A 27,043-nucleotide genomic window follows, 5' to 3' on the forward strand; every position below is an offset into this window, starting at 1 on the left:
AAACAAGAAACTTCTGCCTGTGTTTAAGAGCCAACATCACAAGTACACACAAGGAAAGCCTGGACCTCTCAAGCTCTAGCACCAGAAAAAGCGAGTTCCAGCAAAGAAAGGTTTGTATCCATGTAAAAGGAGTACACTGGTGCCAGAGGGGTCCTGTTCATACAGTGGCAGGTGAAAGGAGCAGGAGAAATAAATAAGTCCCCTGTCCTCTACACCTGGGGAGGTGCCAGCCCATCACACTGATATTGCTAAGAGAAAACAGACTCCCCCAGCTCTTAACAATTTTGGTTCACAAACCCTGAAAGCACACACACACACAAAGATAACCAGCCAAGCAAACACAGACTTTCTGAACCAGGTTTCAAAAGCTTGGCATGCAAAAGAAAGCTTTTAGAATGGGAGAGTTCATAACTAAGATCCGAGATCAAGGTGTTACAATACACTGAGACAGGTGTATTTAAGACAGGTAATTTAAGTTCAAGTGTTTTCAAACACCAAACAACACAGCTTGGTTTTGGACAGGCAGCATATCCAAAATTCAAGTTTAAGCCAAGGAATACACAGAAAGTACAGCAGGTGCTGAATCTACCAAAGTTTTCCCATCTAAGAGCTGTATGCCCATACTTTGAGATACTGTTGTTACCCAAACATGTCAGAAGGATGATCGTCATGGACACAAGTTATTAGGCTTACTCAAACACAATCTATACTGAACTGCACCTTAATAAGCCTGCACCACAGACAGGCCAAGAAAACTCATTTTTGTAGGTATGACAATTTATTTGCTGTACAAACAAAGCTCAAGAATACAAAGATACATGCAGATTCAGACTGAAGCCCTACCTAAGGCTGGTTACGCAGGAAGGCCAACATAACATGCAAGCATGAGTTAATGCTGTACTTCAGATTCTTTCCAAAAGAGCTGCTTACTTATTTTCACAATTTCAATCCCCTTGTACCTGGAAAGGGGATAAATACTCTGCATGCAATTAAGATGCTTTGGAACAAACACACTATGTCTAAGGCAGTGCTCCATCCCTCTGGAATGTCCACATGGTTTTCAACACCAATTTCTGCATACTTTAACCCAGCAGCAGGTTCCAGAGCCTGAAGGACAATCAAGCCTAACCCATGTAGGCTCTCTAAAACCAAATTCCTGTATTTAAGAAGTCTTTGAATCTAGCAATTTTCACGGTATGCTTCATTCTCTGTGCATTATTCAATGCTAACTTTTGAGCTAGCTTCCTACAACAATCATTTAGAAGGCTCAAAGCTAGCTCAAGTAGCTTTTAGGCCCTTTTTCCCTTCCTACTCTTTCTCACAACTGGAGTCTGCAAGACAGGCTCCAGAAGAGATATCTCCGTGTATGTTTCCCTACCCAATTATTTATTCTAACTCTAACCATCCTCAAATGAGCAAAGGCCGTAACAATTTCAAGCTGACTTCAAAGCCTCTGAGTTCACAACAGCAGTAGGGAAGGAAGCAGCAAGGAACTACCTTGGGTATTCTGTACTGAAAGGATTTCTCTCTCCGTAATCTCTGCTCTGCAATCTGCATATAGCACAAAACTTAGTGTGAATTCACAAGTACCGAAGTCAAGTCCCACTGGATTTATGAGTAGCCCTATTTCCCAAACAGACACAGCACCAGTACACTTCTTTTTAAGGACTAGCACAACACATCACCATCTAGCGCCCATTACAACCACTGGTATATTAACGTTTATCAATTAACTACTTTCCTACAAACCAATGACCAGGACTCTAAATACTGTACCAATACAAAATGTTTAAGATATTAAAGACTTAGAGTTAATATAATATGAATGGTTTTAAAAAAAATACCAGTTTTTTAATCTGTCACGGGCTTCCAACTGGGCTCCCACCTCAAAGTTGATCCCTCTTCTATTCGGAGGATGTTTTGTCATTTTGTAATATCAACACTGCTGATTTTATTCCCCTGAAAAATGCAATTAAATATCAATCACTAATCAAGACATTCACAAAATAAGCTTAAGCACCATAATCCCCCAAAAGCTAGATGTTACGGGACCTCTGTATTTGCGATTTGCAGGAAGTAATGGGGATAATTATCTCCAACCAGGGTTCCCAAGTGACAGTGTGCAGAACCATTCCAAAAATGCGTTCCAAATGGGAGCTACTGGACCATGAAAGATTGAAGCTCAACCTTTGTCCATCGGTCCAAGTTCCAGGTCAATTAGGAGCTCTGTTTATGCACAGCTGAGATGGAAGTTTCACAATATCCTCTCCCCCCTCCCGGTTTTGATGAAAACCAAGGAATCCCGTAAACAGGAAGTGGGCAAAAGCAAACACAATAACAAGCTTTCACAGCTACCATGATAGTGAAACACTCCAGAACACTATGTTGCCTCATCACTACAAATGCAATAGAGTTCAAAGATGCCAGAAATACGTGGTTTGACCAGATTTAAAAGGCTGTCTATGCTGCCTGCATATTTGCATTGCTTTCTGTCCCCTTTTCCATTTTAACCAGAAAATACTCTTCATTGAGACACGTTTTCAACAGATGATACATAAGGTTTAACAACGCTTGCCAAAGTAGTTTCTCTCTAGGTACATTTACTGGAAAGCTTGATGAGGAGCTATTTTCCCCAAATATTTGTCAGTCATTTCCCACAGCTGTAAGATACAAAACCCATTCCTGCAGTCTTCAAGCTCACAAGATCCAAGAAGATGAACAGCTTTACTCTATTCTGTCCTCCTTACAATAAGACTGTCTTGATGATTCAGTTAAAAACATACAAAATGGACACAAGTCAAATTAAAAACCCTCCCGGTCTTACAATAGAAGGATAGAGACATGCACTGGCAACAGAAATAAGCAGCAGCAATTTGCTTTACACAATGCATGAACAGCAACAATATCAACTGAGCTGCATCTCCAAAAGGACTGACATTATTTTATGAAGAACTACTCTCAAGTTCAAATGGGGTTCAGTAATGAAAAGATCTTTAAGAAAGTCATAAAGCTTCTATCACAGGATAAACCTACTCCATCAACACATTTCTTAAACCAGCCCATTTGCCAAGTCTGGCCATAGAGGCACCCTTGACACTGCAGTACTCAGCAAGCCCTGCATAGCAGGCTTTTTCTTTTGCAGCTAAATTCAGGAACAGCTTCCTCAGGCAGATACATCGTTTGTAGAATATTACATGAGAAATTACTCAACAGAGTACCTCAACAATTTAACCCTAAACACACACCTGTAGACTGAAATTATTTATGGCATGAGCTTCCCGGGGAGCCATCCCATAGCTCTTCACAAACAAGGCTAAGAGGCAATGCTAAAGCCCATCTGCATTTCACCAGCATGACCTTGACCATGCAGAGAACTTTGTTTCTCAGAAAGCCAGCACTAACCCAGGGACTTGCCTCCGCTTCAGGAGTTTCAGCCTCTGTCCTCCCCTGCAAGGCCTACTTAAAAACCTCAAACTACATCAAAATACATTATTATCAACCAACCCCAGACTGAAGACACAGTCATAACCGCACCTTGGAAATAAGAACACTTCACCAAAACATCTCTTCTAAGATCTACTTCAGCAGCAAATGAATTTGCACTAACTCGGTAACCAAACTGAGACAGAAGCAGACTTTTCACTTCAGTAACTCCAGGAATCCATTATTCTCAAGTGTTCAATACCACAATTAAAACAAGGGATAGATACCAGGCCTATCCCCAAAGCTGCATGGCTTTTCTCCAAAGCTTCTTACTCCACTATGAGGATTAGACCTGTTTCAGGAACAGGCAGTCCACAATTTAAACAAGTTACTACTTCCAACAGAAAATACTTCTACATCACTGAATACACACCTGTCATTTAAAAGGGAGAGCCTTTTCTTCCCCATTCCAAGTCACCAGGTAATTTAGCTTTTAAAGATTAGTCAACTATTCAGATACTTAAAAGGTACCAATTAGGAAGGTACATTTCTATCAGGGCAACACAAATGGAAATACAGTTACATTAGTATTGATCCCTTTAGAGATCAGTATTTTCATCCTAAAATACACTTTCTGCTCTGCTAACAGTGCAGGTTCTGTATACCTGCAGCCATTCTTATTCTCTTGTTTTAAGCTCTGTCAGTGCTGAGCCCCAAATCTGGCACATCAATAGTGCTCAGTAGGAGAGGGTTCCTTTGGAAACTGGAGAAGCCTTTCACCTTATCATACAGAGCAAAAACCCAAGCAGTTATGGCAAACCTTCACTAAGAGCAGCCTCTACTGTTTTCTCTCTGGAAACAGTAGAACCATTGCAGCCTTCTTCAAACATTACCTACCTTTGCAAGCACCATTTTCCAAGTCACTTGTAGGTATGGTTAAACACCTATGGGTATGTACTATCAAACCAAAACTTCATACTGTCTCAGTTCAATACTGCATAAGCAGCTCAGAAGAATGACAAATACACTCCCACAATTTAGACTCTTCATTCTTCAGTGTATTTGTGCAAAGCTCACAGATTTCCCCTCATCAGAGCACAACAGAGAAAGAGGAACTCCATTAAAAACACAGTTATTTGACTTGAGAAAGGAGCATGGTAAATTTTGACATAAATATAAGCTTTCAGTGTAAAGCAGTATGAAGTTTTATTCTGTATGGTGCGCTTGAGTTCCAGTGCCCCTTAGGGATCCTACATCTACTGGTCATTCAGCAGGACTGCACGGTAGGACAGGTAGTGGGTTAATAACAAGCACTGGCAAAACCAGGGTACAGAAGCAACTAGCAAGACATTGCCCTGTGCTCACTGGAAATGCAGCACAGGTTTAACTGCACTTCAATACTGAAGGCAGCGCCAAGATTTTATTTGCAGCTCCTATACAAGCAACAAGGCACAAGCCTGTTTTGTTTCCTTCATGTACAGCACTATAAGCAGCTTTGATGCCATAACAGGTTTACAGTCAATTCCACAACACCTAAGCTGACTCTACTGTTCACTCCAGCACCAGACAGCGTTTCAACTGCCAGCATATCTATATGTGCACTTTGAAACTGCCAACAACCAAATCCAGTCACATTTTACACATCAGGTTTTATTGTTCTGCAATAATTAGTTCTGATCTTTTACCACCTGCATATGTGACACCAAGCCTGGCATCTTCATCAGTGGCAAAAACGATGGAAGCCTCACCCAGTTCACCCCCTACAACATGCATGCCCCCATCAGGGATGGTCAATCCAGAGAAGTCCGTGGTCCCCACCACAATCAGAAGACCTTGCAAGTGGATGACCACAGCCATGCTGTGCTGAAGCCACACACCTGCAGATAAGAAAAGGTAATGGCTGTATCAGACTTACAAAACAGCATTTACAGACACCATTTACATTATACAGTCCTAATGGCACCTTATGAAGACTAATGACAAGTCTCACAAACATTTTAAGACCACTTTTAAACTTGTCATCAGCTTCCCAAGTCAGTGCCAAAACCAACAGACTTCTATTGCCTGCAGGCAAAATCTGCCCACCAGGTTTTCCCTATAGCAGCACTGTAACCATGAAGTATGCTTCACTGTATTCTACCCTCATATAAAGCCAGAAATAAACCCTCACCCTGTTAAAGTGCTAATTCAGAACAGTTCTGCACTAGCTGTTCATCTAAGGATCCCTATGCTCCTGCCTCACATTTTGTTTATGCATACTATTTCATAGTAAGATGAGCAAGTTTTAGGACACAACCCTAAGTTTCAGATGTCCTTAGCACGGGTACTTCACAACATAATGCCTCAGATTTTCAGTCAAGTTGGATTTTTTTTTAATGCAACAGGAGCAGAAATGGGAAACATCTGAACTGGATGTGAAGACACTGCAACAAATTCCAAGGAATACTGCATCACCTCCCTTTTTCTATCCAAAAGGCATTTCAAACAGGACACCGGACTCCACGCAGTTCTTATCTGCACCATGTATGAACTTCAATTAGATCTTAACCAGCACTCACCTCTTGCTTAAAGTTTCCCAGATTCAACCAACAACTACACAGGCAAATTCTTTGACTGAGCAACACAACACTGAAACTGGATCCTGAACTGATACTGAAAACTTCCACGGGAATAACATTGCACAGATAATTCCTCAACACTAAAACATTCCCTCAAAGCACAAGATATAGTATTTCATCTCAGACTCCTATTTTTCCTTTATAGTACACTAACAAAACCACACCAACAAAAAGATATCTACATTTACTCTCTTCTTCAGGCAAGACAAAGTACTCTGTGATAAAGTAAAAAGGGGTCAGCACATATAAGTTACCCTCCCCAAACCAAGATCCTTGTACCCTGCCTAAGATCACAAGACAGTGAGAATGTCATTTCTATCCTCCCAACAGTAACTGTGCTGTCAGTTCAAACTGGTGGTGAGACTGGCACAGACCAACGTGGCAGCCGAAATTATGACTGTGGGCAAGTGAACAGAAAAACTATTTTTCTATATTAAAACCTATTTGAATTACCAAGTGCAATTAAAGAAATACTCATTGCTAAAAAGAACTCTTTTCAATCATGTGATCATCTCTCATTTAGCTGTGCTGCTTTCTCCTCTTTCCTCCTGTCACACACTAAAAGACAAACACTCCTGAGCACTGAAGGAGCAAAAAGATTTGGGAAACGTGTTTATGTCACAGGAAATAAAGCAGGTTTTTCCTAAATAAAACCACATTCAAAAAAGTCTATTTGAACAAAACTGCTGTTTTTTCCACCAAATGAAAATGTGCAGTCTTTGTTTCAAGAATGTAAGGATTTAATTTAGAGAAATACTATCCACAGTGGCTCTGCAAGAATTAAGAAAAACCTGAACTTTAAAGCAAAACTTAAAAAGCTTAAAGAAAAGCTATAATTAACAAGAACAAGGATTCATGCTTATACTCACCGAGAAGAAACTCCTTGCTTATCTGGCTGCAAGCATTCCAGATGCTGTTGTACGACTATAGGGAAGGAAAAACATGAGTCATGTGAATTCCAAAACTAAAAGCAGTTTAGAGTTCAAAAAAAGTATCTTCTCTACAGCAAACGATACCCCAATCATACAATAAGACCTCTGGAACACCCATTTAATCTGAAGATATTCCAGTACGCAGGATCAGTAGGCTGCTGTGAGCCAAATTAGAAACGTCAAGAGACCCTTGAAGACACTCCATCCACATACCCATAACAAATTTCTCCAACACTTATGCTTTGCCAAACAGAAGCCACTAGTACCTTTATCATCACTCCTACTTGGATGCAGCAGGTATTTCAGAATCACCCCATTAACTAAGCTAATGGGCAGTGTAACTACCAAACCTCGCATATGCAAGTAACTCAAAATTCAAGGTACTGCCTGCAAATATCTAAAGAACAGCTCACTGACATATTAAATGCACCTTATGCTGCACTTCAAGGAAATAACAGTTTTATTTGGTGATTCTAGTCGCAATGCCAGGCTAAAGATGCAGCACAGATGACAGTCATGAGCTCATCGTCTCCACCCCTTTATTTCTTTTGCCTTTTTTCTTCCTTTCTTTTCCTCTGCTACAATTGCAGAAATTCTTAATCTGCTCTCCCCACTCCTCTATTTAACCACTATAAGATAATACTTTTAAGTAAATTTTCCGAATCCTTCAAAGATAGCTAAATGCAATCAATCTGCCCCAAATCTAACACCTTCTTTTCCTTTCAGTTTTATGAGAACTATTACTGAGAAACCCAGACAAACACCACTGCAATTATACTCCCATCTTCTAAGCAATCTTTAACTCTGAGGACAGCAGCTAAAATAAGAGAAAGCCTCAATTCTGAAATACCAAGTATGAGAAGCAGCCTACAAACAAAACTGAAACTGCCAAATCCGAGTGGAAGGGTCAGAACACCCGAGTGTTCTAGATTTGGAAGTACATCAAAATGCTTTTGCCAAACAGCTACAGCAGGCTGGGATTCATACCACTGATTCACTCCTGATGTAACACACCATTCCTGCTCATACCAGTGGATTTCTGATGCAATACCATGATGGTTAATGAACTTTAACAAGTCATCTTTCTAGTACTTACTGGTTATTTATAAAATACAAAACAACAAACCGATACCTGAGGTGGGATACAAGCCTTCAACAAGATTAAATCACAGGGATACTCTGATTCCACAAGCCTGGGTTTTCAAGACATATTGCAGCAAGATTGATGCTTTCTGAATATTTAGAAATAGCTTTTAAACTAGTCAGAGACATTAAAAAAACCCTTCTTGCATTCAGAAATAATTCTAACACCACAAAAAAGCAGCCTAACAAATCAGGGGGAAAAAAAGACAAATCACATTAAACACTTCTGTCACTGAAAAAGCTTCTAGCAACACTATGCATCCCTGGTTTTAGATCTTAGTTAAGAAAGAATATATTTAGTGTGAAGGGTATTTTAAGGTGCAAATTCATATATCTGACGGCAAGAACTCTCTCAAAAACAAATTAAGAGCTCACCCGTTTTAACAACTAAAAAGACCTGCAGAGAGCTCAAGCAAGCTGCATTGTTTCTTGTGGAAGCACAGTCTCCAGATCATGAGAGTTCAACTCGTCAATCCATGCGTGTTTAGCCACGCGAGCAAACACGAGCCAAGATGACCAAACACAGCTCTCCCCTGTCAGTGAGGACATCCTCAGCTGGATAAACCCCATTCATCACGTGGCAGAGGGATCTGCGTTCTGGTCATACGAGAAATAACAGTTTCTTCATCCACATTCATGTTAAGACATGCAGGGTTTCTCCAGGCTGCAGGAGTGGCAGAAGCAAGCTACAGCCATTTGTATTACCCCAAGAAGTCTGATTCAACCCACAGATCAGGCACACCAATACAATTTCTCCTGTTTTTCTACTGAAGTGAAGCTGTATACAGCTACTTCATGGCTCTGAATGCACCCAGTGTAACTGTCCTCAGAGGGCACTTTTGCCCTGCTAAATGAGTAGCCAAGGGCTCAGAATACTTTTATCAAATCAAAATGGAATCAGGAAAAGAGTGGACTGATTCTCCTTGCCATTCTACACTTGCCCAGAAGCAAAACCAGCAAAAAGACCCCCACAGAACTCCTTGGACAAACTCACTTAGAGTGAGACTGTATTTAAACATTTGGCTTAGGCTGGTGATGCAGCAGCCTAAGGCTGAACCTACTGCACACCCCGGTCCAGGTGCTAACTGTCAGAGAGTGGTCTTGCATGACAGATGAGGAAAGGAACCACACGAGCTCAAAACCTCACATGTCAATCTCAGTATTTTGCAAGGACAACCGGTTTCTTCTTTAAAAGAACACACCCTTAAGAAATGGGTAGGAACCAAGAACTTATTTGCCTGCTCATTGTCTGCTTGGCTACAACATTTAGATGACTGAGTCTAATGCTGTTCTGCACTCAAAGCCAATGTTTCAAAGTCAGTACAAACATCTGAGTATTAAGTAGGTCTCAAGTACTGCCACCTACATCCCTACTGCAAGTAACACCTTGGTATTCTAGAGAAATCCACATTTCAGATAGGAATTTAATACTTCAGGCTACATGCTGGTCAGTAAGCTGACCAATTCATTCCTCAGTTTTGACCAGATGTCCCGCCCCTGGCTTTGAGGTTGCTCCAGTTGTTCCAGCAGCACCCTATATACTTACAGCAGACTGCTGAACCTAAGGTTTCTCATATCAGCTACACAACAACATGTATTTTAGCTATGAGACGAAAAGATTCTGACCGAAAACAGAAGGAGCCAATAGGAAAGACAAAAATAATCTGATAACGGTACCTGCAGCAGCAACTGGATTTGGGCTTCTGACTCTGAAGAAATTTACCTGTAAAATCCATAAAAATAAAGTTTGAGATATATTTTCCACGGATGATTTATATCACCTGCAATACCAACCACTGAACTCCCCCCAGGGCATCATTTCCAGTCAGTATATAGTGTTCTGACACACGTGGCATTCTCAGTTTCATCACTCAGTTCCTTCTTGACTGCACAGGATCAGGTCTACCTTACTTGCTGATAAAGAAGGGGACGCTTTAATGTCAAATCAAGGGAAATGTTGTAAGTTACATTGCCATAAGCTTTGATTTGGTCTTCATTTCAGATAGCTCATTAAGCAGACAAATCATTTGTGTCTGTGCCACATTGAGAAGGATGAAACTCCCCTGTTTTATTACAAGAAGAAATAGGTGCACTTCAAGACTGCTTGCTAAGGATGCTCAGCTCTACAACCAGAGCACTAAAGGTGTTCAAGACAGCTTCCTGAGAGGAGCACTCTGTGGAACAAGAGGATGCTCTCCATTTCCTTGGGAAGCAAGTGCCGAGTATAAGCAGAAAGATAAGTCCATTTTAAAACTAGGATTTTAACATCAGCAACAACATCAGGAAAGCCCTTTGGTACTAACTTCACACTGAATAAACAAACCCCATGCTAACAGATGTTAAAATCCAGGTAGCTGTGTTATAAGAACTAAAGACACATACAGAGACGGTTGTACCTCTTTTTAACCAGTTTCATAAACCCACCTGAAAAGGAGTCCTTAAAACAAGGCAGACTGCAGCTGGTTATTCTGAAACAAGGCTGGCTGAAAGTGCTCAAGCCCAGTAAAACCACACAAATGCACAAAAAAACACCAAGCCTCAAAGAGAAGCACTGATATTCCAACATGCATTATTTTCTGCCACACATATCTGCAGTCAGCACAGATACAATATCCACCCACAGGTGCATGATCTTGCATCCACAAAACGAAGAGCCACCAGTTCCAAAAGGATTTTTGGAATAGATAGGTGATGTAGCTATTGGCATTTTGACAGCGAGGACAAACCAAGAGCTATTTCTTACCTGAAACAAGTCTTTTCCTCCAGGAAACACGAGTCAAACCTGTAGGCAAGCAAAGAACAGGAGTACAAAGATGATAAGGAATAAATTGAAGCAAAAAAGAAGTAGACTTGTTCAGCTGCTGAATGAACTATTACAAGCCCTGCATAAGACTTGTCAATATAATGCACCATTATGCCCAAAGTATACACAACTTTTTTGTTTAACTTAAACTACTGCACCCACACAATCAGGCAACCATCAAGAACACAGTTTAAATACTCATGACAACCACTTGTGGGGCTGAACAATAAATCCTCCCCCCAGCCTCATGTACACTCTAGCTCAGCTCACAATGCTTGCACAAGCGCTCACATCCACGCAGGGCAGTGCCATATGGGCAGAAATGAGGAGACAAGCGACAGGACAGCTTTCCTATTGCAACAGCTCCTGTCAAGGTCTGACAAATCACAGCTACACACAATACACAGCTTCTGAGATGCAGTCCTAAATAAAATATGTGGTCACAGAGACAATTTAATCAGGGATCACACCCTCCTTTCCTGACCAAGGGGGAGAATTTAGGTCAATATCACGGCATAGGTTATCCAGGAATTACAGGAGCAAAAGAAAGTGCTTCAAAGACCCTATCCAATTAACGGCAAGAATTAATTACACGCTTCTTACATTTCAGTCAAGGCAGCACTGTTAGGAGCAATTACTATTCCAGCCTCATTGCAAGCTTGACCTTAATGAATTACTCTGGATTACAAGCAAGCAGATTTCAAACTCTCAGGCTGCTAAGTCAAATTTTACTTCCATTCAGGAGACATCAGCAAACTTATCAGCAAGAGTAAAACAGCTTGTGGAAGAGCTCAGTTTGGGTCAGTAACAAGTGAATCACCTTCAATTCCAGAAATATGGAAAAAGTTACACCAAGATTAAGTGACACTACCAGTGATTCTTGCTGCAAATCTTCTCATGTGGCTTTCTTTGGAAACTGGTCCTGTGAAAGGATCCTCGCTCAATTATAAGCATAAATGAACCCAAGCCCAACGCATTTCTGTTAGCAGTGCTCAAGTTTCTGTACAGACAGCTAACAAAATGTTACTTTAAGCCCTTAGCACTGGTTTTAACAGTTGAGTTTATTATTCTACAGCATAAACCACCAAATTCTGTACACAGAAAGGAGATACTGATGTTATCCAGCCTGGACTCATCAACATTCAAATACCCTTTCTGATCAATTTTCAAGCGTTTCAGCTAGAAGCAACAGCTTGGCATCACATTAACATCTCTGATACCAGAAGGATTTTCAATAAGTAAAGCAGATACAACCATTTCCCAAACCTGACAACCTGCTTTGACTAACCAAGCCCTGCTATGAGCACAGTCTGCACATCCATACAATAATGCACACCGACTGCAGTGAGCCATAGCTGAACCTAGGCCTATCAGGAGAAAGAACATGGTGCCTCCCCATCCGATGCTTTAACAGGTCTGACATGAAGCAGCGCCTGGGTTAGAGCAGGGATCCACCGTTATGTCTGCTCCATAAAGACGCCTTGAAGGGATGGAGACATTAGGGCTTCACGGGACACCAGAGCTCCCAAGCGGCGGTACCGCCTGCAGAGACGCACCCGGCCGCGGTGTCAGCCTGCGCTGTACCTGCCCCACGCAGGGTCCTCCCGCTCCATCCCCGGGGCCAGGCCGAACACCCCCGGGCCGAGGCGCCGACAACGGGACCGCGCCGCTGGGCGCGCAGCCCCCGCCGCTCCCGGCCCTACCACAGCCCTCGCCGCAAGGTCACTTGACCGCCTCCGCCGGCCGGGCCCTCGGCGCCTGCGCTCGGCCCGCACATACTCACCTGCCCGCGCAGCCCCGCGGGGCGCGGCCGCAGCAAGGGAGGGAAGGAGCGGACGGGGCCGGCCCGGAGCCCTCGGCCTCAGCGCGCCGGGCCCGCGGCGAGGCGGGAGCGGCCCCGCTCGGCGCCCCAGGCCCGCAGCGCGGGAGGCGCCGCCCGGCCCGGCCCGGCCCTTTGTGCGCGGGGACGCGCGCCAGCCGCGCCGCGCCCGGCCTCCCTCCCCTCGCCTCGCCTCGCCGCGGGCCCGCAGCGCTGGGCAGGGCAGGCCCGGCCCGCCCGGGCACCGCCGCGCTCTTACCGAGGGATCCCTACGGGAAAAAGGGTTAGAACGGAGCCGACCCGGCCCGGGCCCCGCTGCGCGCCGAGCCCAGCGCCACCGACCGCGCAGACACACAAAATGGCCGCCCCGATGCGGCGCCGCCAGCGGAGGGGCGGGGCGCGGGTTCCGCCTCCTCTCGCGGCCCGGGGGGTGCTCGGCCGAGCTGTGGGGCCGGGCGCTGAGGCGGCGGAGCTCGGTCCGGTCCCGGGGGCTGCAGTGGCCGCGGGGGGCAGGACCCGGCCCCGCCGTTACCCCTGGGAGCGGCACCGCCCGCCGGGCATGAGAGGCCCCGCGCCCCTCCCGCCGGGACAACGGGAGCGGTGCTCGTTGTGGCGAGCGGAGCTGTGCGGATCCAGACCGAGCTCTGGGGCTCTGCTTTCAGTGCCGGGTTGGGTTAAAGCCGAAGGAAAGCGACAGAAGAGCACAAATGTTTGCAGGCTGCAGTTCAGAGAGTCACAGAATCAGACGGGTTGGGAGAGACCTGTCAGGTCATGGAGTACAACCCAGCACTGCCGAGGCCACCACTGAGCACTGAGGGCCTCGTGTGTTAGCACCTGCAGGGACGGTGACTGCAGCACTGCCCTGAGCCGCCTGTTCCGATGGCTCTGAGCGGCCCCAGCTCAGTGTGAGCAGTGCCAGGAGCTCACCCTGCTCTGCTGGGGCAGGATGCGGCGCTGGGCAGGGGAGCTGGAGCCGAGCCGGCAGTGGGGCCGGCAGGGCACTGTGCTATGGGAGCAGAGCGGGGCCGCTGACAGTGACCGATGAGCATGCATGGCCCCACAGCGGGCTGCAGTCAAGGCACATGGGGCTGGTGTCAGGGTGCGGATCAGGGCAGCATCCCTTAGGAAGGCAGAGGAAGCTCCCTGTGAGGCATCCTCAATTCTCTCCCTTTAAGGCCAGTTCTACAGCTGTGCTATCAGAGCTTGGGCACAGGCAGCGGTGCTAACGGCACTGCCGTTGCGGGCCAGGGAGCTGAGGTTGTTGTCCCCCTCCCTGTATCTCAACAGGGAACACGGGACACGTGTCAAGGCCAACCGTCTGCTTGCACTCGTGCACTGGAGGAACTGTGCTCAGGAAGCACCTCTGGCACTGCCCAGAAGAGGAAGCCAAGCAGCTCCAGCCTGACCAGCCACCCAGGGGCCAGCACGGCCATGGGGAAGGGCTGTCCCTGTGCCGTTGGAATTCACCTTCCCCTGCACAGGGCCCTGTGCGGGAGCCCTCGGCTGCCTGCGCGCAGCCCACGCGGGGTCACTGCTGCTCTGCTGCCGAGAGGCGGCGAGATGCGCACATCATCGGCCCGGTGGGATCAGGGGCTGCAGGCTCAGTCCCATCCCAGTGTGTGCAGGAGCCTCATCCTGCTCCTACCTGCTCCTGCTGGAGGTCCCCACAGGCCTGGGCCCAAGGTGCACACAGAGGTGGGAGATGAGGGACTCACTATGATACCATACATCACACCAGGGCTCCACACCAGGGCAGTTCCTGCCTCAGGATAGCTTCTGCCTTCTTCTTCGTTGGCCAAAGCATCCAGAGAGGCTGGGAGCTGCCTGGAGATCTCCAGGGCAGGGTGTCCTTGAAGCAGCGTGGGGGAGATGTGCAAACAAGCAGCACCTCTGCACCAGTGCACCCCCAGCCGATTCGACTGGGAATGCTGCAGCCCTTCAACCTCCTCCTTCTCTTTGGGGCTGCCTGCAGGCAGCAGGGACCCACTCCGTAAGGCCCCTCTTGTCCCTGCGGTGATGGGGTCTGCCTGTCTTATCCTGCCCCGAGAGCAGGGGCAGCACTCGTCACAGGGACACCCCAGCACAGTATTTGGGTACTGTTTGCAGTTGCAGCACCAGCAGGTACCAAGGCCAGGTGATGTCAGGAAGCTGGTATATTGTGGCTGAAACAATCCCCCAGCTCCTCCTGTACTCTCCACATCCCCCCCATGAACCACCCCGTCTCCCCGTTGCCTGTGGTCTGAATGAAGCACCAGACCTGGGAAATGGGATGGAGGAAATGGGGCTGCAGTGGAGATGAGCTGATAGAAGTCATTCGGTCTCCTCTGGGAGAAGCAGGAGCTTGTCAGACAGCCTTGGGCTTCTAAATACCTTCATGCCTTTGGGTCCTGCATCCTGCCAGCACCCAGCCCCGACAGCTGAGGTCGCACTGCCCTCAGTCCTGACACAAGCTCCCTTTACAGTACCAGCAAACACTGAGCACTTCAGGGAATGTGGGATGGCTTTGATGGTGGAGGCTGCATCTCCCGTGGGAAACACAGGTTCAAACCTTCATGGCCTGGGCAGAATCTTCAGCTGATGCCTCCTGCTTTGAAGGAAAAATCCAGCTCATGAACGACTCAGTTCATCCCAAGTACTCAACTGCAGCAGGCTCCACTCGTGCTTCATTCAACTCACCCTGAACGCCTGGGCTTCCCTCCGTCCCCTCTTCATGCCCGAGCCGGCTCCCAGCTGCCTGCACCCACACCCAGTTCTCCCCACCATTAACTGGGTTGACAAACACAGCAGGACAACAGGAGCTCCGAAAGCAGCAGCGCTCAGCAGCTACATCAGCTCTCTCCATCTTATCAGGGTGGCTGCCCCGCAGACAGTCTGTGGGTGTGCTGGAGCCCCAGCTCAGTGCCACCTCCACCAGCCGGTTCTGCCGATTCCACCAGTGCTTTGCTGTGCCCACATCAAACCCGCCGTGGGGCAGCGTCAGGACAGGGGCCCTCCCGTCCCTGCCTGCCTCGGGTGCTGCAGGGCTCCTGATGCAGTCCTGCCTGTTCCTCTGCTGTCTTCCCACAGGGCTGATTGAGCACAAAGCTCAATGCTTTAGGATTAGGCTAAAAACCTGCATGAAGATTAAAGTAAAAACTGGCCTCCTACTCTCTGGATCTTTGGGGAGGTGGCACAAGCTCCGGGCACCTCTGGTTTGGAGGAGAAATGAAGCATCTGCTGGGCCAGAAGGGAGACACCTCACATTTGCAAGGGGAGGAGATAGTGCAAGCATCTCTACTGGGATGGGTGGCCTCATGGTCACCGCATCCTGAAAAGCACGAGGCAATTGCCAAAGCTGAGCATTACCTCCCTCCATCACAAGCTGAACCCACAAAAAGGTCCCACAAATCCATCCCTGACTCCTCAACAGCTACCCAGCCTCTGCAAGCGGAGCATGGACAGCAGGCCTGAGGGCACGGTGTCTACCAGCCGCATTCAGCATCTGGAAAAATTGCTTCTACCAGTTTTGCCTGCAGATTCCCAGGACACAATCACAGACACATTCACAGCCAGGCTCTGTGAAAAGGAGACTTAAACCAGGTCAGAAATTCAACATCACCAACCAGAACACCCAGCACCACAAGGGTGCTGGCCCCACTAGGACACATCACCCTTCTGTGACCCCTGCAAGGCTGGGGCAAGCTGCTTTGCCTCAAGTGCACCATCTCCAAGTGCTGTCCTTTATCAGTCTCAACCTGTTCTCTTCCAGGTTCCACTGAGTGTCCCCTAGCAGCTGCCTGAGGATTAAGAGCAAACCAGCCAGCAGCTTGGTTTCCAAGCACTTACATCATGCTGATTCCCAAACGTTATTCACAAACACTGACAGGCAGGCTGAAATCAGCAGCTCTGGGTGGACATGATCATGCTTCAGAAAGTCACAAAGACAAGAGACAACCACGGAGATTGTATTTATTATTATAACAGAGGAGAGGCTGCTTTACTGACTCGTATTTACAAACCTGTTGGCAAAGAAAATAATATCCAGTGTCATTTATTAGCCTATTTTACAGCCCTGGCAAAAAGCATTCATTTGTAATAGCAGCAAATGCCTATGGTTTGATTGACTGCTACAGCTAAGTGCAAGGAATAACATGGATCACTTACATGGTGGCTGGCTGCAGGCAAAGCCCGACACAGGCACATGCGTCTGCAGCCCAAAGAGGGCTGGCACCACAGGTCTGAGCCTGGTCAGAGATCTCAATGTCAGGACTGTGGCAGTGCCAGTAACCCCCTCCTTGTCCCTACCCCTCTGGTAAAATAGCCCCACATCAGAAGTACAAGTCGTTGAGTGCTTCAGGACTCCAAACCAAGCTGGATGGCTTGGATGGGATGGGATAGGTGTGTGAAACAGATCTGCGCATATATTTGGGGGCATGTTTGTCAGAGCTAATCCAGACATGGAAGCAAAATTCCCTGACCCACAGAAGCATCTGGTACAAGGAGAGGAACCACAACCCTTGTTCAGCTGGGTACAAACTGAACTCCCACTGTGGAGTTCATCCGAGCAAACACATGCCCTGGAAACCCTGTTCACACCCAGCAGGAGATCCAAGCTGCCAGCAGGACTGGGGCACTCTGCATGTGGTACTGTGTGCCCAAACTCTGGGTAGAGATCCAGACATCAGCCTTAAACCTCACTGCTGGCAGGGCTCAGCTCCCTGCTGCAACCAGATGACCCCACTTGAAAGGGAGGGGGATGCAGAAATGCAAACCTTGGCTGAGACTGGCAGACCTGGCACTGCATGAGAAATCCCAACAGAGCAGCAGACCTGCCTCCAGCAGGGAAAACACTTCAAAGGAAGAGAAGAGTAACACAAGGATGCCACAGAATTGGAAACGGCTGCTTGCTAAGGAACATGCAACAGTAGCCAAAGGCTGCAGGGAAATCCAAGCACTGCCTCTGGAAGACACTGTCTTTGCTGTGCCTCACTTGTGGTGGCACACAGAAAGCCACAGGGGTTCAGCAGCAGCAGGGAGAACGCCTGACACCACCACAGTTCAAACACTCAGATCTGCCTCTTCCTTTCCTTCCCCTTCACAACCTTCCGTAACTCCCATGGGAATTTGGTGGGAAGAGCATAGGTGCCACAGTTGACTCCAGCCTGGATCAGCATTTTATGGGCGCACAGCAATGCTGCTGCTCTGCCTGGAAGGGCACATCTGAGCACAGGAGCACTTCTTACTGCTGCAGGCTTTCTTTAGACCTGGGCTGAACCAGAAGGATGAGCACAATCGGTATTTAGTCTTGGCAGAGCAGTCTGGGAAGGACGTGGTACCAGGAAGGTGATGCCAGAGCCGTGGAAGCCACTGTTGAGCGTGGGTTTAGGTGCTCTTCAGGAAAGCTGGTGTTAGCTCACGTTGCCCATAGCAGAAAGGAGCTGCAAGGCTGCTGGGGTTACCCCTCCAGAGGATATGGCCCTTGTTAGGAGGTTGTTTATCTGTTTGTTGTCAGGAGCATGGCCTTCCTCTTGTCCCCAGCCCTCATGGCATGGGTGGGTGCTGGTTCAGCTCAGCACAGGGCTGTCCCACATGCTGCTGTGCAGCTCTGCAGTGGCCTAAAGGAGTAGGTTAGGTGGATGCTGTGTGGATCTGGCCTGCCAGGGCTTCCAGCTGTGAGATGCCTGCTCAAACGCCTCCTCTCCTCTGGGCTGCAATGCACTTCCACTGACCAGGGCAGTCTAAGGAACCCCTCTGCCTCAGCGAACCCTCTGCACCTTCACATCCCTCTACCAACATCATCATGGGGTGAACCAGGCTCCGTAGTAGTGGGATTATCCCCAATGAGGCAGCATCTCCCCCAGGACCAGCCCCTGCCACAACACAGGAGTGATGTCTTCCTACCTGAAGCCAACTCTTCCTCCAGAAGGGAGATGGAGTCTCAGTGCCCCAGGCAGCAGTTTCTCATGGATCTCTCAGCATTTTCAATGAACAACCAAGTCCTATGGCTCCAAGAAGGCAGGCTGTGCTCCTCTGACACACACTGGAAGGCCAGGAACCACTGAATCTAGCCTGGCATGTCCAACGACTTCCTGGTGCTGAACAGTCCTTGTCCTCAAGGTCATATGCTGGGAGATGCTCAGGGGCTAACCCAGGGTTCCACAACAGCAAAGACAATGAAGAAACCTAAGTGGAGGGGAGAAGACTTCAGGCACCCAGCGACTCCCCAGAGCAATGTTTGGGACCCCAGGGCAGCAGCTCAAACCAGCCCTTTGATGAAGCTCGTGTCCAAGTGCACTATGAGCATGCGAAGAAAGGACATTTCCTTGCGTGTGTTCTCAAAGATGACACGAGGGTCGTCAGACTGGCAGCGCAGGCAGTTGGGAGCCATCACCATGGCCAGGTTATTCACATCCATCTTTGTCCTGCCCACATTTGATGGCTGAGCAAAGATCTGCAGGGAATAAGACAACAGTCACCTGGAGCAGTGGAAAATGGCAAGGAACTCCAAACGCGTGGGCTAAGAGGAGGTGCAAGGAGGAGTAGACATGTGGCCTGCCTGAAGGACAGTGCCCCACAGCCACACATTCACAGGGGAAGACTATGCTCCAACACAGCCAACAGCATGGGAGCCTTAACAGACAGGGAACATCTTGCAGATCTCAACCTCTGGGACCAAACCCATGCTCTACAAGATCAGGAACACGGTTTATCGCTCCCATAAAACACAAGGCCAGCAGACCACCCCCCCCCCATCAATCCCGCCTTAAATACAGGTGAGAGGTTGGTCCTAAAACCCTGCACCAGTGGCCCACCATAGCCATCCCACTAACCATGCCCCATGTGCTGCCTACCTGCAGGAAGTGTATGAGGTAACACAGCACCAGTCTGTTGAGCTCCGGCAAAAGCTGCACCACGGCCACAGCAGCATCAGGGTTCTCGTAGTTGCTGATGCACTCTTTGTAGAACTGCTGGGGGATGACAGGCTCCTCCAGCTCCCGATACCAGAGCTTGAGAAGAGAGGCTGGGCAGAAAGAAGGTGCATGAGAACAGCTCTGGTCACCTCCCCATCACCTTCAGGGGGAAACTTGGCAGTGAGATTCAGTGCCTCAGGAAACAGAGGGCAGAGAAGGGATTCTGCACTTGTGCTGTTTCACCTTATTTCAGTCATGGCTCTGAAATGCCCAGGCAGCCAAACTGGACAGATAGAGGGAAATACTGGTTCTTGTCTACCTGCTCCTCCAGGAAGTGGCTCTGGGGCCACCTAAAGGAGGGGAGAATGGGAGCTTGGAGTTAAAGTGCTGCTTCTGAAGGGCTCCCAGCTGCTCTACACAATGCGTGGCTTGCACAGCCTCACTGCACCCAAGCCAGAGGCTCCCTCAGTGTTTTTACTATGGACAGTATTCGGAAAGGCACAGATGAAAACCCAGCTGGTGAAGACAGCCTGTGTACACGTCCAAGCAGCAGCACATCTCCTGGGCTGCTCCTGCACCTTCCCTGCCACACTGTACCCCAGCTTAGGCTGCAGCAACCCATGCCTGCTGTGCTCCCATACCTGGGATGTTGGGGTCACTGAGACTGCTTGGGATTCTCCACTGATCCACCTGCAACTTCAATGCATTGACTTCATCTATGTCACCAGGTATCCTGCAAGCAGAGACATAGCAAAGGTGCTTGAGAGTTTGGCTACTGAAAAGCTAACACAAACATTAAATAAAACAAAACAAAAACCCAACCCAAACCCCAAACCCAGACCAGCATCCCCTATGTTCACCATACAGATTCTTTGACTCCTCCTCTGTCTTGACTCATGTTTCATGCGTTATCAAGGCTGATGTGCTGCATCTGATGAACTGCTCTGCTGCTGTTCATCTTGATCAATCTGCTGTTGATGAAAGTTCAATGCCTTGCCTGGGTATATGCTGTCCTGAGTAATGCGAGTCGGATCTATGCCACCCCCTCTGTGCTAATGCATACCACTGGGCTAAAGCTACTTTATGAGATCATTCTTGAGCCTGGGAAAGGCTGGGTTTTGTCTGATCCATTTCAGAGCACTATTCTCAGGGAAAAGGAAGCGCATGGAGGTCAATTTTGACTTCCCAGCATTGAGAACTTACACGTGGGTGGCTCAAAAGTGACACCATGTCCCAAAAACTCACCTGAAGATCCCCTCGGTCTGTTCTCCTCCCAGCGCCAGGACCTGCTGCGATAGCTGTGTCTGCACCCAGGGCAACTTGTTGCCTGGGTACATGTCCTGCTGCCGCAGCATGATTTCCTCCAGAGAGCTGCCGAAGAGCGATGGCGTCACGATGGCATTCCTGGCATGTGTTATCTCTTCCACGGTCGGCTTACGGAGGCCCTGAGGACACAGAATTGTTCAGTGCAGCACACAGAGAAACAGTGACCTGGGGACAGGGGTGGTGAGCAGTCAGGATGGAGGATGCCCATGCATGGGGACACAACACTGGCCTCCTGGTAGCACAGTTCTCTTAGGCCTCCACCTCCTAAAATCAGGAGGGGTTTCAACTCATGAGGCCCAAAAGGAGCAGAGAGAGGCCCCTTTGGAGCTGGTTTTGCCCAAACCTGTAATGTTTTGCACACTGGGGGTGCTGCTCCAGCTGCAGCTCTACCTGCTGGTGCAGGATGGAGCCCAGCCTGTCCCCTGCCGTAGTGAGGTCAGCACAGGGCATGTGTACACCAGCCTGGTGCTGGGCAAGTGCTCAGCCACAGGGCAGCTGAAAAACAGCCCTTTGGAGAAGGGAATTCCAGGTATGAACAACTCTAGGGGAAGCTTTGCTCTCACAGATGCTAAAGCTCTCTGAAAAGTGGGCATGGGGACTTGCTGCTTCGGAAAGACACCACCAACACTTGACAGACGCTTTGAATCCATCTTGGCAGGGATGGGGAGAAACCCAGAGCACTGTCATAGGGGTGATGAACTACCCAATGACCCCATGGCCAAGCAGGAGGTGCAGCGGTGGGGAGCAAGCTCCCACTGACCCCTTGCAGGGCTGCAGTTGTGTGCAGTGCGTGTCCGGACGTTTCCTGTCCTGCCCCTGCAGGGATGCCGGGAGCCTTCACCCCTCCTGCGGTATTCCAGCTATTTGCTCGCTGTACACGGAGTCCAGATGGCAGCAGGGCCCCACAGGGATGTGCAGAAATAAAAGACAACCGGATCTGGCTTGGAGACCTCGGGCGGATGGGCTGAGGCTGCCTGCCAGCTTCCACAGCCCTGGGCAGGACCTCGCAGGGCAAAGGGAGGCCGGGGACTTCCAGCTAAGGCAGAGCTCAGAGGTTCCCTTCCAGCCATCTCCACTGCATCAGTTTCTGAACTGGGAATGAACAACTCTGCACTAAATCAGCTGCCAGACCTGGCCCATGCAAGCTCTCAGTGGCAAAGGGAGACATCCTTCGCTAGAAGCAACCAGATGATGGGCAGCCCCTGCACAGACAGCTCCTCTTACCCTGCAGACAGGTTTGTCCTCCCCATCCCTAAGGCCAGCACAGAGGCACTGCTGTCTGCCAGGAGGATGGTGGGACCCGGGCAGCACCTTCTCCCACATGTTCATGGGGAGCTGAGCTCTGAGCAAGCCTCTCCTGCCCTCTCTATCTCCATTTCCCATCACTGAATCAGCAGTGACCTCCCAGTCACAGGAGCTCCGGCAGTGCTCATGCACCCCATGGGCCCCGGGGCTGGGGCAGCCGCTCACCTTTTTGCCTCCGGTGACAGCTACTTTCTGCAGTTTCCTGTAGCAGTATTTGGCATAGGTGCTGATGGGCAGACCTGGTAGGAAAGAGAAACAGCACCATGTACCTACCACTGGAGCCTTTCAGAGCGCAGCAGCACAACAGTTCACACCGGCACAAACAGCACATCCTGTTGTAGGGTCAGGGCACTGAGACTGTAAAAACCCCACACTTAGCACCCCAAAGCCTCCCAGCCCTGCAGCCCCATGGCAGGAAGTGTCAGTGCAAGTCAGTGCTTGGGCTTGGAGGTATTCATTTTCTGAGCTCATAGCTCTGCACCTCCTACCCGCACTCCTGCAGATCAACACCTCTCACACAGGCAGCCTGACCCTGTCCTGACTCAATGCAAGATGCCCGTTCGGCATTCACAGCCTGAGCACATGTATGAGAGTGAGTCCTCACTCCTGGCAGTGTGGCTGCAGTTACCCGGCTCACAGACACAGGTCTGGGTATTTCTGTATTGCCACATCTCAGCCAAGGAGCAGGCAGTGCCAGCCCCTGCCAGGAGAGATGTCAAAGTGCTTTAAACCAAGTGGTTTACGATTCAAGAACTGCAGTCCTGGGCTAGTGAGAGAGGCGGCAGCAGCACCATGAGCAAGATCAGGACACAAGGAGAGGCATGTGAAGGTGACACGTTCTCTCTCACCTTCCCAAAGCCCTTCCTCACTCTCCTGCCTGCAACCTCCTCAACCCAACCGTGTGCCGTGAGGCTGTGCAGTACAAGGAAAATCAGACACCTCAGCGCTTGGGACCTTCCCCACCAAAGCTGCAGCCCTCCGCAGGAACAGGCGCTCTCTGGTTGTTGTGCTTGCTTCAGCCAACTCTGAGGGAGAGCAGAGCCAGGATTCACAGAGCTAATCCCCCCGTGACACCAAATGTTTGCACTGACAGAGCACTGATTGCTGGGAGAGTTTTTTCCAAACCCGTTGGCCTTTTGTTCTTGTTCAAGTCAAACCCAAATTGCTTGCTGAAAGCACTGAATGGATCTGCCCTATTTGATTCCCTGCCAGGCTCAAAGCTTGCAGCGGAGTTCAAAATACTTGTGGCTTTTAAAATCTACATTCTGGTCATACGCTGCCTGTTTCAGCTGAGCCCTGCACGCACCCTAGGGCTCAGGTAAGCTGGTCAGGAGCCTGGAGTTCCTCAAATCCTCTCAATGCCGTGGGAGGAGAAGCACTTCCCAGAGCAGAACAATTCATAAAGGTGAGAGATGCACTTTTCCCCTTCTCCTCTCAGCCAGCAGACAAACCACAACCCTTGGCTCCCCACAATGAAACAAGCACCCCCTGCCTCAATCAATCTGCTTGGCAAATGGATGGAGCCTCTCCGTAAGGCTGGAGCAATGCTGGAGGAGGTACAACAACATCCCCCCCTCCCGCAGGCAATGGGATGCAAAGTCAGTTTAAAGAATTCCTTTCTCTTGGGAATATCTAAAGCAAATGTTCTCTGTATGCAAAAATCCTGCAAATCCCAGGCATGGTTTATACTGGAAATATCTAAGGATTAAAGAAAACAAAACCAATGAGAGCAGCTTTGTGATGCTTCCCTGTGCCAGGTTATGGCTCCTGTTGTTTAAACACACAGACACCCGGAGGCAACGTGTCACCTGCTTCACAAAGGAGGGACTGGGAAAAGCCTGGGCTGTGTCTCTGCATCACAACAATTGCACAGGAGGCAGCACATTCAGAACTTACAATAGGAAATGCTCTTTTCACACTGTAATTAGACCATGAAACCCGTAATCACATGAGGAGTTTAACCAGGTTTGCGAAGGAACTGGTTGCCTGCACGGCTGATGTGTGGGCAGCAGCCAGACACGTTTGCTTGAAGCCTGTTTTGTGCTTTCCCAGGAAGCACCCTGACCCTGGGAAAAGCCTAAATCCTGCATCCTGCACTTTCTGCAGTGAGACATCCTGCTCCCAGTGACAACTGAACTCCCGCAATGGATCCAGAGGGAAGCTGACTGCCTTCCACGCAAATAAACTGAAAACTCAATTTGCCCCATGAGCAAGGCACTGGCCACAGTGGGCACACAACAAACAGCTCCTGCAAAGGCTCACACCTTAAACATGCAGCGTGCAGCCTCCCTGCTACAGAGCAGAGTGCTCCTGGCTCCCAGGGCATGGTGGAGAGTGAGGTGGGTGAAGGAGACATGGAGAGGCCAGGAGGGAAGTGTTGAGCTGCAGAGAAACATGAGGGAAATGAGCAGAATTTAACTTTAGCCTCTGCTTTTCCAGACCAGCGACTTCCCTCGACCATCTGATTTGCTTTCACAATGCTCAGTGAGACCTGCTCCTGGCATCCAGCTCATCCCACACGGTCAGTTCTCCTAACAAGGGGCCAGGTACTGCCTCAGCTCCCCAGCTCACGGGCTGGAAAGGGCTAATACTGAAGGCAATTGCACTGCTCAGAGCAGATGAATCTGTGAAATCCAAGTTGAGCTGTTATTTCCTGTGGTACCACAGTAGCCCCAGGAGCTCGGGAACAGCCCACACAGTGAAAAAGAGTTTGCAAAGGAAAATACTTTTTCCATGTGCTGGCCTAGAAACACATGCAAAGAGCTTCTTAAAGAACCTCTGCTTTCATAACAAGCTAAAATCCAGGCAGGGCACATGCAGGAACACACCTTCTGGAAGAGCCTCAGATGCTCTCCTGCCAAAAATGCCTTAAAAATGCAGCAAACAATGTGGATTCAGGAGCTGGCCATGGGACACCTACTTTAGCACAGCAGAAGCTGTTGACTCAGTATATCTCTGATCTACCATGACCTCTCACAGACCTCAGCCTGGCACAGTCACAGCAGTCTTCAGCCTAGGACCTGTCTTGTTGTGCTCTTCAGCACAGGGGTAGGTGCGTCCAGAACAGCTCAGCTGCGTGTCACTCTCCTGGCTTAGATTTGCCCAGGCACCCCCATTTTACTGCAGTGTTTTTACCCCCTCTTCCTCACACCATCAGCGAGTCCTTCTGCATCCCAGCAATGCTGCTCCATCACTGTTCTCTTACGTGGGAAAAGCTATCCGTTATCAGCCCAAATGGCTGTACAAGTCAACAGCCTGCATCTGCCACCAGGAGGATAAGAAACAGATACAGGATGTCTGTAAAGTGAGTATTCCCCTTGGAATATCTGCTAACAGCAGGTGGGAGATACCCTGAGGCAGGGCTGCACCTGGACCATTAACCATCAACTGAGAGACCTCCTTTCTTTCATTTGTCCCATCTCTTCCTGAACATGTTTATGCTTCCAACCTGCACAACACCCTGCTTTGCCAACCCCTAATGATTGCTTTTTGTGCTTCAGGACAGAGCAGTCTCAAGCCTGCTGCCCAACAATAAAACCAGGTGCTTTACAATTCTTCTGCTACAACGAGATGTTTTCTTCCTCTTGCTTTCCCCAAGTGACCTGCAGTTTCTTGCAGCTGACTGTGCAATTTCAGGTCTCTGTTCTGAATCCCACCAGAGACTGAGAAGTGATGGACACACTTAGTGCAGGTGCTGCATCTAAGGGGCTTCCTCAGCCACTTCCTAGCCTGCAGTGGCCTCAAGGGAGCAGTGACACAAGGAAGCCACCACAGGACAGCGTGGCTCTGGTGCCCACTGCTGGCTTCAGGTAGGGCTCAGCAATGTGGGAAGCTGGACTCTCCCAGACTAAAACCCCAAGGCCACATGATATAAACTCTGCTGCCTGATAGGAATTCCCAGGGTTGGCTCAAGTTTCCTGAAAGCAATACAGTAAAAGAACATGGAATGGACGTTGTCTAGCACAACTTTAGCCAGACAAATGCTTATCCTGCAGGCAGCAGTTAGAATCTGAGGCTGGAGGAGTAAGTGAACTCTTGTTCATTCAGCAGAGGTGCTATTGCAAACCCTGGACTACAGAGTACAGGGAGGTTGGACAAAGGGAAGCCAATACTGAGGAGAGAAAAAGACAGTGCTCATTGCCAGATGTCAGGGTCCTCCCTGAGGGCCCTCAGGGTTGGTAGTGGTTTACAACATCCATTAATACAATTGAGACAGATTCTTTTCACCATGCTGGCTCATATGGCTTTTAGCACTGGAATGTGCTATAGTAAACCCCGTGGCATACACACACCAGTTGAATCACAACCCTAGGTCTGCAACCAAATTAAAACCCCTCTGTCATACAGCTGTGAGTGAAAGTGGTCACACTGTACCCATCCCATGTGCTGCCACCCACACAGCTGATCCATGCTCAAAGCTCTCACACCAGCCACCTGCAGCAGAGTTTACTGAACCTAAGTCTATGCACTTAAAGAAAAGGTTGATTCTCAGTGGAGCTCAGCATCCCCACCTGTCAGAGCTCAGTGCAGTCTCCCCCTCAGCTCCCTGCATGCTGTGCCTCCCTTTACCTTCGTCCTCGGTGTTTTGTTTCCTCTTTTTCCTGGATTTTGAGTTCTTCTTGTTTTTCAGATCTGCAAGCTCCTTGATGCGTTGGGCAACTGAAAAATTGAAAGGTTCTGGATTAATAATGTGGAATAATAAAATAGCAAAGCCTGAACTGCCCCAGACACTGTAGCCAGCTTAACTCAGCATGAGGAGGTCTGCTCAGGGAAGGATCCTGTAC

General features: G+C 48.8%; 2 protein-coding genes across 9 annotated transcripts in view; both read right to left on the bottom strand.

Annotated features, from left to right (window-relative positions):
• The window catches only part of PHF20 (PHD finger protein 20), a 50,780-nt gene extending 37,655 nt beyond the window's left edge, over positions 1-13,125 (bottom strand). For 2 of the 5 annotated variants that reach the window (XM_034066726.1, XM_034066722.1), the window contains exons 1-6: positions 12,998-13,125; positions 10,860-10,898; positions 9,794-9,839; positions 6,911-6,965; positions 5,172-5,300; positions 1,845-1,959 (exon numbers count right to left, since the gene is read on the bottom strand). In XM_034066726.1, coding sequence (XP_033922617.1) covers positions 1,845-1,927 — 83 coding nt within the window. In that variant the 5' untranslated portion in view covers positions 1,928-1,959; positions 5,172-5,300; positions 6,911-6,965; ... (1 more) ...; positions 10,860-10,898; positions 12,998-13,125. The remainder of the gene's footprint in view (positions 1-1,844; positions 1,960-5,171; positions 5,301-6,910; positions 6,966-9,793; positions 9,840-10,859; positions 10,899-12,997) is intronic. The other 3 variants (XM_034066724.1, XM_034066723.1, XM_034066725.1) reach the window with 3 other exon arrangements.
• A 3,541-nt stretch (positions 13,126-16,666) lies between these two features.
• The window catches only part of LOC101877998 (rho GTPase-activating protein 39-like), a 44,370-nt gene continuing 33,993 nt past the window's right edge, over positions 16,667-27,043 (bottom strand). For all 4 annotated transcript variants that reach the window (XM_034066710.1, XM_031046960.2, XM_031046959.2 and 1 more), the window contains exons 5-10: positions 26,829-26,918; positions 22,425-22,498; positions 20,874-21,073; positions 20,270-20,361; positions 19,569-19,738; positions 16,667-19,168 (exon numbers count right to left, since the gene is read on the bottom strand). In XM_034066710.1, the coding sequence (XP_033922601.1) occupies positions 18,974-19,168; positions 19,569-19,738; positions 20,270-20,361; positions 20,874-21,073; positions 22,425-22,498; positions 26,829-26,918 (821 nt within the window). In that variant the 3' untranslated portion in view covers positions 16,667-18,973. The remainder of the gene's footprint in view (positions 19,169-19,568; positions 19,739-20,269; positions 20,362-20,873; positions 21,074-22,424; positions 22,499-26,828; positions 26,919-27,043) is intronic.

This window comes from Melopsittacus undulatus, chromosome 10 (assembly GCF_012275295.1).
Source record: "Melopsittacus undulatus isolate bMelUnd1 chromosome 10, bMelUnd1.mat.Z, whole genome shotgun sequence".
NCBI classification, from domain to species: Eukaryota; Metazoa; Chordata; class Aves; order Psittaciformes; family Psittaculidae; genus Melopsittacus; species Melopsittacus undulatus.